The 14762-nt window shown below is 37.7% G+C and overlaps 1 protein-coding gene across 2 annotated transcripts in view; it reads right to left on the reverse strand.

Annotated features, from left to right (window-relative positions):
• The window catches only part of PAIP1 (poly(A) binding protein interacting protein 1), a 32974-nt gene that overhangs the window by 2220 nt on the left and 15992 nt on the right, over positions 1-14762 (reverse strand). For both annotated transcript variants that reach the window (XM_081940094.1, XM_081940095.1), the window contains exons 4-10: positions 8155-8267; positions 5805-5916; positions 4847-4972; positions 2835-2941; positions 1501-1618; positions 1315-1369; positions 49-133 (exon numbers count right to left, since the gene is read on the reverse strand). In XM_081940094.1, coding sequence (XP_081796220.1) covers positions 49-133; positions 1315-1369; positions 1501-1618; positions 2835-2941; positions 4847-4972; positions 5805-5916; positions 8155-8267 — 716 coding nt within the window. The remainder of the gene's footprint in view (positions 1-48; positions 134-1314; positions 1370-1500; positions 1619-2834; positions 2942-4846; positions 4973-5804; positions 5917-8154; positions 8268-14762) is intronic.

Raw genomic sequence — 14762 nt, forward strand, 5'->3', positions numbered from 1 at the left:
CTAAAACGATTCTGTCTGCTCACAAGTTAGACTAAAATAAGAACTTACTGGTCTTCAGCTCCTGTTCCATTTTCTTCATATCCTTGAAACAAATCTTGCCTTTCAAGAAGTTCTTGATATTTCTCTTGGTAATCTATAATAGCAACATTTTATTAAGTACCCCATCCAAGCTTATTTATTCACTATATCTATTAGTAAAGATATTACAGATATGTATCTGATAATTTGGGTAAGCTCTTAATAGCACATTGATTTTGCTTAAAAGTAACACTTTATTGTACTTCATCATGCATATCCTAAGCTTTCTCTTCCCCTGGCCTTTCTTCAATAATGTTTGCCCTCAAGCAGCATAGGTCACATTAAACAACTTGCAATATACTGTACTGTAGCAACGTTTTCTTACTGCCAACAAAAGTAAAAGTCTGCAATGCGCAATAAAGTGGAAAGACACGTTCTGTGCTTTAAACCATTAGTCAAAAGCAACTAAGTGCTAAACAAAGGAGTACAATTATAAAAAAGTCACATAAAGAAAAAAAGGGTTCCAAGACTGTGGATGTAGGATGCAGGTATGGAATAAAGCATGACTGATATTGACTGTCATCAAGTACTCTTAGCAATCCCATACAAATAGTTCTTGCTTAGCGACCTTTTGGTGGTGCAGTGGTTAGAATGCAGCATTGCAAGCTACCTCTGCTGACTGCTGGCTGCATTCAGCAGTTTAATTCCCACTGGTTCAAGGTTGACTCAACCTTTCATCCTTGCGAAGTCAGTAAAATGAGGACTCAGATTGTTTGGGGGGCAATAGGCTGACTCTGTAAACCGCTCAGAGGGCTGTAAAGCACTATGGAGCAGAACATAAGTCTAAGTGCTATTGCCAATCTTCACATTTAAGACCTTTACAGGTTTGTAAAATAAAGGAAAACTGAAGAAAGATCGTAAGAACGGTTGTAATAGCTTTGTTTAACAACCAAGTTGCTAGTCCCAATTGTGGTTCCTAAATGAGGATTACCTATAGATGGATTTTCTCCATAGCTATCTGTCACAAAGCTTCGTATCTCTAGGTTTATTTATCTTTGTTAATAATTTGTCTACAAATGACAGAAACAACAATGGATTCAATATGCTGCTGTTGTGACTGCAGACAATGAAACTAGCATGACGCTTAGAATTCCATCTGAATGGATAGAAAGCATTTTCTGGAACTTTTAATAAAGCTCTATCTATTTTTGTCTGCCTTCTTTGAGAGCTATAAAATTTAAATTTAATTAACTTCTACTTTAGCTATTATTTGCAAAGCAAATAGTTAGAACATACCTGGATCTGCTGCAGTGAAAGGGACACCCTCTGATGTGTAAAAGGTTGGTTCATTCTAGAATTAAAATATACTTTATTTATTTATGTTTCTATGTTTTAATTTTGTGTGCTTTAACACTTTTATATTTATTTCAGTAAAGCTATCTCAGGGATAATCTACGGAAGAAGAATACCAATGTACTTTACCATGAAGTAGTTAGGATCGTTTTCTGGAGTTGCTTCCCTGTATGTTGAAGCAATATGTACTCTTCCCCAATTACTTGACCGCAGTTCTACTAATTTTAATAGCATATGCTTTACGTCTCTGTAACAGAAAAGTAGAAAATAAAAATAATTACAGTGTTTACCGTTAGAATACACCTAATTTATTACAGCTTCTCAAAATGTAAATAAAATTTAATGCTAATGCATTGTCAAAGAACAACTTTTGTTATCAGAATTTTCATACATGAAATATAGGTATTAAATGACACATGGCTTTGAAGAATCTACACCGTTTAGGTTGGTTAAAGAAGAGTTATTTAAATTTAGCACTTCTGTTGATTTTGTCTATCTGCTGAGTTCAAGGACTCCAGCCTCTTTCCTTATCACTCTTTAAGTGTACCGTCTTCTCTGAAATGTTTGTGTAAGCATTTTCTTAACTCTACCAGTAATGAGAAAAGCAGTTCTGGTCGTTCCCTAATATCTATTACAGGCAATAATTCATACACCAGAAGTAGCTTAATGATCTAGGCAAGGTCTAGGCAAGCAATAGATTGTGCAGACATGTGCTGATGTCCACGACAAATAAGAAAGAAGAAGTGGATATCATGGACACCCTAATCACCGCAAGACTAAAGACAAATGAAGTTTCTTTAAGGGTGTAATGCAGGGCTAGTAAAAATCATAGCCTTTAGAGAATAACACAGAAGGCTTTGCTAGTAAGCACAGGACAGTTGATTTGGGTCTACCTGATTCTTACTCTGCTTAAGGATAGAAATGAAAGAATAAAGAATAAATATGGAATTAGAATGTAGAATTATTTAGGGAATATATGAAACTCTCAGGTTATTATTTGCTTTATTTATTGATCCAGAGGTTACCTCACTTTGTCATTTTGTGGCACCCTTCTGATGCAAAGGTAGAATGCTGCAAAATTACAGAACTACAAAAATTAAAATATCCCACAATGCCATGTGAGCTCACTGCACTCTTCTAGACGCAGTATTAGTCTTAAAAATGACACATATTATGATGTCACTATTCAAAGTAACTGCAAGATTTAAAGATGGCAGAATATACCTATTTCCTAGGATCCTCTAAACATTTTTTACTCCGTATATTTATTGAGAGATGTGTTATTTAAATATGACATATATTTTAACACACACTTCACAGTCCATTTTTTTCTAGAATGATAATTTTTGCAGGAAATGAGCAAGACAGCTACAAACTGAACTGTACTTTTTATTATATTAGAAATGACACAAAATGGTTTTACATTACAAGATAACTGGGAAACTATTGAATTTTCTTACTACCTGCTGCAATTTGCATCTAAGACAACATTTTCAATTTTCTGTATTATATTATCCATATAAGTACTTCCTTTTTCTTTCCATGCATCTTCAAGGACAGATCCTGTCAACTGGGAAACAAATAAAAGCAATGACTCAGAACACATCAGATTAAACTAATTTGAAAAAGTGAGTTGCATTCAGAATTGGATAAGAACTATGCTTTCTAACCTTTTTTCGATTACAGTCGATGCTTCTTGCAAAGCTACTTTTATTTATCTATTTATAAAATACATATGGCTGCCCAACTCATACAAAAAATTTACAACTAATAACCCCACCCCCCCCAACAAGCAGCTCAATACATTTAAAAAAAAAACTGAAGCAATAAAATGCAACCAGGTTAAACTGCACTGCAACTCTACTAATTGATGCTCCACTCATCTGGACTCAAATGCTGGGGGAAAGAGTCAGGTCTTGACAGACATTCCAAAGGTCTAAAGGGCCAGTGTCAGTCAGGTATCAGGGCAATTTGTTTCAACAGTAAGGGGCCCAACTCAGAAAGCACATCGCTAAAGTCCCAAAAGGTGTCGGGAGTGGGAATGGGCCTTACTGGAGCATCTGGGACAACACTAGAGGAGGCAATCCTGCCTATAACCATGTCCTATATCATGTAGGGCTTTATAGATGATGTACAGAATCTTGAAGCTTTTTAGAAGCCAGTGCAGCTTCTGAAGTAGAGGAGTATTCAGAGCCTATAACTACTTGAGCTACCACATTCTGGACCAAGAGAAACTTCCAGATGTTCTTCAAGGGAAGCCCCGTGTACAGTGCATTGTAGTAACCCAAATGGGAGTTAAGGTATGAGCAAGGCCCCCTGGTCCAGCAACTGGCACAGAAGACAAAGTTCGATAGCCTTCCTGGCTATAGCTGTCACCACTGTTCTGGCAGGAGTTGTGACCTGAGCAGATGCACACTGAAATCTTGAACCTAGTTCAAAAGTCAAAAATGTAAATTCTCAAATTCTTAGACCTGGGGGATCTCAAGACCTACCGTCAGCTCTTCAAGGTAGATCAACCCAGGAAAGTAAAGTTATGAATGCTAATACTACTTTTATTATAAGGTACAGAACAGTGGTGGGTTCCTGCCGGATCGCACCGGATCGCGCACGCGCTCCCTTTCAGCGCTCCACCTGGCTCGCGCGCTCCCTTTCAGCGCTCCACCTGGCTCGCGCGCTCCCTTCCGGCGCTAAAACCGGAAGTACGGTCTTGCCCCGCCCCTGGCGAAGCGACGACGCCTGCCTGCGCTCCACGCTCGGTGGAGCGCAGGCAGGCGTCGTCGCTTCGCCAGGGGCGGGGCAAGACCGTACTTCTGGTTTTAGCGCCGGAAGGGAGCGCGCGAGCCAGGTGGAGCGCTGAAAGGGAGCGCGCGAGCCAGGTGGAGCGCTGAAAGGGAGCGCACGCGATCCGGTAGGAACCCACCACTGGTACAGAATCTTCCAAGTCTGAATACTTTGTGAGAACTACGAAAAACTTTTATTTTTGTGAGAACTAGGGAAAATCCTGTCTCAAACACTTTGTCCAATTATATCTCTGTCCTGGGTTGGGGTTTCTTTTGTCTTTTGAGTGTTGTCTTGGTTGTGATTCTCCTGTTCCTCAAGGTTACTCCTTCTGGTCATTATGCCTACCAGCCATTAATATTTGGAAGGGTTGGCTGAAGCCTATTCTTCTACCTCCAGATACGGGAACAAAATTTTGGCACCTTTGCTTGGACAGCCATGGGTAGAGATGTAGCTGGATTATGAACAGCATATTGAATGCTAGGATATCCTGTAATAGGCAGGTTGTCCATGGACTAAAGGTAATGTTCAACCCCCCATTTTTGCCAGGAGAGCTGAATATATTTCCACCGGTTAAAGAAACACTTAATCACACTACAGTATTTATACTAATATTAATATTAATCAACACCCAAAGAGGCTCTATTAATAATTAACACACTTGTTTTTTAAAAATCTCAGAATAAAAATGTCTTACTTTCAATAGTTTTACTGCACAAATTAAATTGCTGTCCAGAGGATTTGAAAAAAGTGTATTTAATAGCTCATGAAGTCCAGTTTGAAGAATGTCAGCTCGAGTTACTAGTCCTTTGCTTCCTTTTACCTATAAACATGTAAAAATAATATTTGCAAAATCAATATTGGAAATTAAAAACTATTCCAAGTTCTTACTACTCAGGTATTTGGTATTTTTCTATATTAATTGAATAGCTGATTATATAATAGAATGCTTTACCCAAGAAGGCTATTTTCCTCAGTTCAAATTTTTTTTGCTGCCACTGGTAACCCAGCAAAATATGTTATTTATTAAGAATCATTCTCGATAGTGAAATCGGCAGCATGTAAATTTAATAAACAAATAAAATTTAACTACCTGTTAGATTTAATTGAATGAGAGAACTCACAATTTTATACCTAAGAGGATATAAAATGCCTACAGTAGTATGTTGCAATTGATTCTAGTGAAATAGAAAAGCTTGATTCATGACTGTTGTATTGAAAGATATCGCTCTAGCAATAAAATGATCACGACAATATGTACAAGCATACTACCACTTCATTTTTATAACAACATCTCCGGCACTTCTTCTGAATGGTTATGTTAGGAAATATCCATAAATACAATTTATTTTTGGAAATATAATGGAAAATATGCTCTCAGCATTTTATTCAATTGTTCATTTAAAATAATAATTTGCAAATTAGTGCAAGAACACCTGGTGCTTTTTTTATAAGGATGCAAGCATATGACAATTAAAAACAAAATTAAATTATAAGAAAGAGTAATAAAATTTTAAATTTGTTCAGAGTTTTCTGATTTGCATTGAGTTACAATGCTCTACAGATGAATTCTTCAGCCATTTTCCTTACAAATGTCTGGCCAGAATTATAGATTGAAAGAAGCAATTCAACCAGAAATAAATATTTTTTTTTACCTCTAGATTTAGATAAAGTTCAGCCAAAAACAGCACAAATGCATGAAATCTTTTCCTTACAGCATCATCACCTTTGGCAGCTCCATCTCTATTTTCAAATTCTTTTTGACACCTGAGAGAGACATTTTTGTACTTATTGATAAAATTCATAAAATGTGATTTAAAAACTGAGGCATATATGATGTTAAAGGATGACAGAAAAAAGATTTAACATTTATACAATAATGTATCTTTGGTTGCAAAGTAACAAAACATTAAAATAGATTATGCAGCTTGATTATATACTTTATTATTGCTTGGGCTGTCATTTCTGAACTCCTTTTATTCCTGATGATGTGGTCAAAGTTTAAGAATCATGGTAACTATCACCCAACACCATGAGTGTCAATAGTCTGCTTTAACATAACCAAAAAGGGATTCCAAGGAGAAGTAACACATTTAGGGGATGATTCGATTCTCAAAGTCTTCCACTTCCTACATAACACAGTAAAAAAAAGGCACTATGTAGAATGAAGTTGTGAAAAAGCATTTCAACGGAGTCCCGGAAAAATACTAAAATATATAAACAATGATGGCTCCATGTAAAACTTCAATCTGATGTATTTAGAGGCAATAGCATTCCATCCCAGAGTATCTGGTATGACTTTCTCCCAGGAACAAATCTGGATGCGGATCTTCAATACTAGGTAAAGAATCTCTTCCTTTTCTCTCTCTCCCAAGTAGCTTATTCTGTTCTCTGTGGCTGATCTTTCATCAGAGGTTTTCCCCAGACTTATCAGTAACTTCTCCAAAGAAAGAACAGAAAGCTGGTGGTTGCAGAAAACAGTATTGTAGCAGTTTTTCTCACTAATTCAAAATAAAACCTGGCATTCATGACTTTCAACAAACTGCTAGAAACTGTTCTGACCGAGGCTTCCCAAGACCATGAAGCAAACACCTTGTCCCAACAAAAAACCCTTTTATTAATTTACTGCGAATTCTGCTCATTCACATCTAGCAAAGTCTTTCAAGGGAGGATCTACTGTCACAGACCGTATCTGGCTTGGAGAGCTGACAGGCTGATATCTGCAAAACTTGGCAAGGAGTCTCAGAGAGTCATGAACCAATTAAATGAACTAATTGTCTCCTGCAAACACCACAACAGAAACCCATTTGTTCTCCCAAATGTTGATTTCGGATGTCTGACCCCTCTTAGCTTGGTTTTTTAAAAAAAATTCTCTCTTCTTTTTCTTACAATACTTGTTTTAATGTTTTATCTGTAAGCTGCCTAGAGTCGTTATGGAGTTAAGCAGCCTCAACATTGAAAATAAAAAACCCATGTTTATAGACAAACTCAGGCTTTATTTTCTTCACATGATGATGTCCTCAAAGGCAACATTCTTGACCTCAAGGAGGGACAAAGGAGCTTCACCTAGTTTATCTGCAAGATGAGTCAAGAGAGTATCTGTTTATTCTGAAAGAAGTAAACAGAGTCTGAATATCATCTTACTTTCATTAATATTCATTTATAAAGTTTGTTTACCTTTGAGAATATAAAAGCAAACAGCACAACATCATTGACATTCAAAGTCTCAGTCTGCTATGTTTTGCTTGTTCTTCCACACTTCCATCAAAATTCAGGTCTGTGGCAAGCAAACCTCCTCATTGCTTACAATAATTGAAACAAATAATGTCTGATATAACAAAAGCTAAATATTTTTCCCTCTGAAATTTGCAGATGTTTTGATTCATTTTTAGTTATTTTATTCACTTTGATATTTCAAATAATATTCTTGAAAGAAGCAAGTTTGAAAACAAGTGTTGTTCATTTTTAACAAAACAAGAAAGGATTTTAAAAGTTGAAACAATACTTCTGAGCAATGCAAATCTAGCATATTGTATTACCATTCAATTTTTTTTAGCCTTCTACATAAGCTTGGAAAACAGATACTGCTGCTTTAAACTATTCTATTAATAATGAACATCTTAAAGCAGAAACATTTTTCTTCATGCTTGATTGGAAGTCTGGAAAAATGGACTGCTTTAATTAATACTTGAAAGGGGTTGTGTTAGCAAGTTCTTTGAATCGTTTTTAAAGCATGCAGAGCTCTAATGCAGGATAGGCACAGAATCAAGATTGACAGCCTTGTTTCTGTCAATGGCAGCTTCTTACACTGTAACAAGATCTGCAAACTTCCATTTCAACCTGATACAAGTATCTTACAAATTAAAGTTGGTAACAATGCATAGAGAATTAATTTTGGAATAAAAATTGTCCTGAAAGGTTCCTGGGAAATATTGAATCAGGTGGTGGTTTTTTTTTTTTTTTTGGTTAAAATTCACACAGATACACATACACACATATACTGACCTGGAAAGGAGTAATTTTCTGAAGTTGTCGTTTTGTGGATTAATTGTGAGGTGATGAGAGAGATAATTGCATAGCCGTGCCCCAATATAGGAAAAATTGGGGACAGATGTAGCCTTTCAAAATAATCAGAAAAACAACCAGAATTAGACATTTTCAAAAGTTTTGTAGTGGTTCTATATTTTCTACTTATTTCAAATATAGGTAATATTCTGAATAGTGTTTCAGGAATTTTAGGTGGCAAACCTCTCTGGATTTTTGCTAAAACTTGACATCACAATAAAAACTGGATAGTCATTAATAGAACATTAAGGTTGTATTTGACTTCAGCATTGAATTTTAAGGATGGGACTTGAAAGGGTTTCTCAAAGATTTAGGAGTTCTTACTCTCTCATAAAGAGACTGGAACGAAAAGATTGCTTAGAAGTTAGGTTTAGGTTTAGGTTTATTGGACTTATATGCCACCCTTCTCCCAAAGGACTCAGGGTGGCTTACAACATGAAAACACATATTACAAAAGTTAAAAGAAAGATTAAATAGAATATCCAAAAACCCCTATAGACATTTACAATGTATTTACAAATTAAATTAAAATTAACAATTAAGATCGTACTGGATGGTGGGAGGCTACTGGTGGAAGTAAGTGGTCTCGCAAGTACTCTGGGCCTAAGGCATGGAGCGTTTTAAAGATCATAATTAACACCTTGAATCGCACCCGGAAAACAACCGGCAACCAGTGCAGGCCACCTAAAAGGGGTATAACATGGGAGCACCTAGATACCCCCATGACAACCTGCACGGCCACATTCTGGACCAGCTGAAGCCTCCGGGTGCTCTTCAAAGGCAGCCCCATGTAGAGAGTGTTACAGTAGTCCAGGCATCCCGATCCAGGAAGGAGCGCAACTGACATACCAGGCGAACCTGGTAAAAGCCCCCCCTGGTCATGGCCGTCAGGTGTTCTTCTAAACTAAGCCGCATATCCAGGAGGCCTCCCAGATTGCGGGCCCTCTCTGAGGGGGCTAAAATTTCTCCCCCAATCATCAAAGAGGGTACAAGATGCACAAATCGGGATGATGGGAACCACAGCCACTCTCTTGGAGGGATTGAGCTTGAGCCTGTTTGTCCCCATCCAGATCCATACAGCCTCCAGGCATCGGAACATCACGTTGAGGGCATCGTTTGAGTGGTTTGGGGTAGAGATAAAAAGTTGGGTATCATCAGCGTATTGATGATACCGTACCCCAAAACCACAAATGATCTCGCCCAGCGGTTTCATGTATATGTTGAACAGGAGGGGTGAGAGAACCGACCCCTGGGGCACCCCGCAAGTGAGACACCTTGGGGTCGATCTCTGCCCTCCAGTAAACACAAACTGCGATCGATCCAACAGGTAGGAGGAGAACCACCGCAAAACGGTGCCCCCCACTCCCAACCCCCCGAGTCGTCACAGTAGGATACAATGGTCGATGGTATCGAAAGCCGCCAAGAGATCTAATAGAACCAGGACAGAGGAACAACCCCTGTCCCGGGCCCGCCAAGATCATCAACCAACGCGACCAATGCCGTTTCTGTGCTGTACCCGGGCCTGAGACCTGACTGAAACGGATCCAGATAGGCAGCTTTGTCCAGGTACTGGGGAAGCTGACGTGCTACCACACTCTCAACAGCCTTCGCTACAAAGCAAAGGTTGGAGACCGGACGATACTTGGCTAAAGAGGCTGGGTCCAGGGAAGGCTTCTTAAGATGGGGCCTCACCACCGCCTCCTCTCTCAATGAAGTGTTGGTAATTGCCTGGAGCCAGCCTTGTGTCACCTCACAGGAAGCCGAAATTAACCAAGAGGGACACGGGTCCAGCACACAAGTGGCAGCACTGAGTCTCCCCATAATCCTGTCCTTGCCCTCGGGAGTCACAGGGTCAAACTCATCCCAGATAGTTTCCACAAGATTCATCCCCGTTGACTTGCCCGAATCTACCCAGTCAGAGTCCAGGCCTGTCCAAATCTGAGCGATTTTATCCTGCAGATACTGAACAAATTCCTCAGCCTTACCCTGCAAGTTAGGCAATCCTTCCTTTAAACACACATGAATTCTCCCAAATTATTAGTTCACTTCTTTATGAGAGCCAGTTAGGTGTAAAGATTAAGGCACCAGGGTAGAAATCAGGAAACCATGGGTTCTAGTCCTGCTTTAGACACAAAGACAGATGACTTAAGCCAGTCACCCTCTCTCAGCCTTAGGAAGCAGGCAAGCAGAAGCCCCTTCTGAAATCTTGAAGGGACTTGTCCAGGAAGTAGCAAAGAGTCAAATCAACTCAAAGGCATAGGAACATTACTAGCATCACCTAATCTTTTATTTAATAACAATTGTGAAGACACGTTATATAACATGTACATCAATCTGTGTCCAGCATTATGAACTCCAAAACCATTTCGTTTTTTTACAGATACACAGCTTCCTTTCCCTGAATGTCAATTTTTTAAAAAATTGAGAAACGAAATTGCCCTTGCTAGTTTCATTTTCCTTTAACAAATAACAATTAAAGTCCTTGCTAAAACAAAACAGAAACCAAATGCACTTAACATACCACAGAATATTTACAAACAAATGATGCTTTGTAATCTCAAATGAGTTCCCTAGTTCATGTTCTCAATTCATATCCTTTGTCCTCATTTTCAAATACAGATGGCCTTAACTTTGGTATTTAAATGTTCTTTTTTTACAATTACTATCTTTGACAGTAAGTATTATTTTGCTACATTTATGCAGCAGATGCTTTTCAAGATGAAAAAACCAATTCCTTAAATGATGAACATATATAAGATAACATATGTCTACAAATAGTCCTTGACTTATGATTGCTCACTTAGTAAGTACTTGAAATTCTAATGGACTTAGCAAGGGGATACTTACAAACTGAATTCAGAATTTCAACATTTTCCCTCATGGACACATGCCTAAACTTTGGGCACTTGGCTACTAGGCTGCATTTATGGCCATTTGCAGCATTCCATGCATAGTTCCATTCATGACTGGGGATTATGACAGTTTTGCTGAAAATCAGCATGTCCTGTTTATGGCAAAACCATGCTCATAGATAACCTTTGATTTATTCAATGGCCACTGCAAAAAAGGTCATATAATTGGGTTGACTAAACCATTTATCATGTCATGAGTTATGACTGTGATTGGCAGGCTCCATTACGGTCATAACTTGAGGACTACCTTTATACTAAAAGGATTGAGAGACATCATGCTTAGAATACTATTTTAAAATTTATCCATAAAACAAAAACAATCTATTTCTGGTTTGATTAGATAATGAGACAATATTAGCAAACATCAGGGTTTATTATTATTTTAAGGTACACCAAATCAAGAAACTAAGACTGACTGTCTTAATAGTTGCTATTTATTATGAAAGCATTGCAGAAAACCAACCTATTGCTCTTTTATATCTAAGGTTTTCATAAATTTATATTGAATTAGCTATATACTCCTACCTAACTCCCCTCACAGAAACAAGGTTCAAAGGGGCATTTAAGCTATTGAGTACAACCTTTGCTTAGGTCAAGAATCCAAATTAAAGTGCGCTTGACAGATGGCTGTCTAAATTCTGTCTGATCATATCCAGAGAAAGCAGCTTAGGTCTCCCTAGATAATCTGCTCTGGTCAAATTATTTCCTACCATTCAATCAGAACCTGTTTTATTTTAACAGAAGACCATTATTCCATAGATAACAGATCCAATAGAAGAGAATATATGTAGTTCAGGGTTGAACTGTGGAATCCTTGGTGTTCTCTGAGCATGGCTGTTCGCTTGCAGATGTTTCATCGCATTACGAGATAATGTAAACCACTTAGAGAGAGCTGTAAAGCACCGTAAAGCAGTATATAAGTCTAAGTGCTATTGCTAATATCATGATCTCCCATCATGATTCTAATATTAGCTAGCTGATGATAAAACATATGCAAGCAAACGAAGAGCACCTAGGACTCCAGAGAACAGATTTTTGCTGCCTTCTGTATAACACATCTTGATAATTTTCACTATTTTTATTTGCTCAGTCTCTGTTTGTTCACATTTTTCTTAGGAGTCTAGAGCCCAGAATAGGACATTCTACTGAAAATGAGACAGTGAAATGATTATTTTGTCTGACTGGAAATTATATTACTGTTGGTGCTTCTTTTTTCTCAGCAAAGTACTTTAGATCTTTATTGAATTCAATTTAAGTATAATCTTTATTGTCATTGTACTTAAATACAACAAAATTGGTTAGTGCATGTTTCAGTACAGTGTCAGTGACTTCTTGCAGCTACCAATGTTCAATACTCCACTTGGTAGTCTCAAAGCAGTCCTGCAACTGGCAGAGTGCTCCCTCCGGCCAATTTGTTTACAGCCCATTTCCCTACATTATAAGATTGCCTTGGACATTAGCAATAATTTTCTCTGGAATTTGGCACATTCGCAAGAAATGTAGAACCTGATTTGAATGAGTAAAATTCTGTTACTGCAATCATAGCAGCCTAAATGAGATGAAGTTCCTAGCAGCCCAAAGATTCCAATGATATATTTATTAAGATTATTGCCATCTATCTCACTGTTGAAGTGATTCTGGGTAGCTTATAAACTATTAAAAACTGATATAAAACAATTAAGATTAAATAGAAATTAAAAATCAAGAGTTTAGATGACACAGGAGAGAACAGGTGTGGATCTTTTACCTATCCTGTCAGTCATTCCCAGCAGACTGCACCACCCCTATTAGGACCCCAGATCAGCTGGCAGAGCCAGGTTTTAAGGCTCTTCCAGAAGGCCAGGAGGGTGGGTCTTGACTTCACCTCTGGTGGGGGAATATTGCAGAGGGCAGGGCCCACAAAAGGATGTTCTCCTGGACCTTGCGAGCCAAAATTCTTCGACAGACAGGATCTAAAATAGGCTTCTTCTGCTGGAGTAGGACAGGTCAATCCCATTGGAGTGAGATGGCTCCTCAGATACCTTGGACATAAAGGCTTTACAGGCATTAACCAACACCTTGAATTGGAGCTGCAATAATGCAGCTCACTCAGTGCTACATGTGCTACCAAGGGGCATCCAGAACTGTTTGTGCTGCTGTGTTCTGCACCAGTGATAAAATTCCAAATACTCTTCAATGCAAAATGAGTTGTGATCAACCAACTGAGAGATGACAGGGCATGAGTGACTGCACACAGAGCCTCATAATACTGGAAAAAGATTTAATGCTGGATTCAGTCCTGGGTTTCTTTATCCTGCCCTTTCATAAAGAACTGGCCTTTCCCTCTTCTTAATTCTAAGTTTAATCCTGGCATTGCTCTATCAATATGATCTTGTATTTTGTTTCCACCTATTGAAGTTTTAGCTTTCCTAGTTTTTATACCATTCAAAAATTTGGAAAAAAAATCCCTTTCTCTCTTTATCTGAGTCATCAGGGGATATATTTAATGACCAAACTATATGGCAGGTCCATTTGAAAAATACTCCCTCAAAACAATGATTAACGTTCTTTGTAAACCTTTCAAGTCACCAAGGATCCAACTAATATCCCATCCCATCTCATCTTCAACTTGTTTGCCAAAAAGAATATCATGGGATATTTTGTCAAATGCTTAACTGAAGTCCTGATGCATTATATGTCCATCCCTTTTCCACCATGTACTAAGAAGTTATTAAACACTCCCACCCCCACCCCCACAAAAGGATTTGCATAGCACATTGCTGCATTGTGTTCAAGACACTAACATACTGGTTTAATATTTGAATTAGAATCTTCCCAAATATTGATATCCCACCCCCCCCTTTGAAAACAGAAATCGCATGGCTTTCCAGTCGTCTGACACTTCACACGCTTACCAGAATTTCTCAAAGATATTAATGAGAGGTTTAGACAGATCATCATCCAGGTATTTTATGACACTAAGATGCAATGCACATGGGATAAAAATCTGAACATAATTCAGAACCAGTAGGTATCCCTTAATTCAAATTGAAATGTACCCCCTTTACTGATTCTTTACAATTGCCTAATGGAATCCATATCCTTTTTTTCAAAAACAAGACAAAATAGATGCTGAATTTTGCTACTCTTTTGTCATTTCCATTGAGGGGATGATAAATTGTTTTCTTCTCTATTTATTTTGAATATATTAATAGAAGCTCTTTTTATTATTGTTAGCATCCTTCATTCAGATCGTTTTTGTACTACAAGATTGGATTATCTCTGTGCACTCTTGATGGTCCATTCCTTCTATCTATATATCCTTGTGATTTTCATATTCTGTAAAAAGCATTCTGAGCATTTTAATGTCTTCAACTATCTTTCTTATTTTTGTTGTTGGAGCTATTTGCAATTTAATTTTAATAACTCAAATTGTAGGATTTCTCAGTCATCTTAAATTCTATTTTCACATTACCTTCTCCATAATAAAATGTTATTATTATTTTCTGATTATAATCTGTTTTCTTGACATCCTAAATATAAATGTGAGAGCCTTCAGCTTTAATTTCCTTTAATATCAATAATTTGCAAGATAGATGGCCATTTTCCATGCATGTTTCTATTACTTCTGCTTTATATATGAAAACTTTCCTTTGG

Source organism: Natrix helvetica, assembly GCF_964273705.1.
Source record: "Natrix helvetica genome assembly, chromosome: 2".
In the NCBI taxonomy this organism is placed as follows: domain Eukaryota; kingdom Metazoa; phylum Chordata; class Lepidosauria; order Squamata; family Natricidae; genus Natrix; species Natrix helvetica.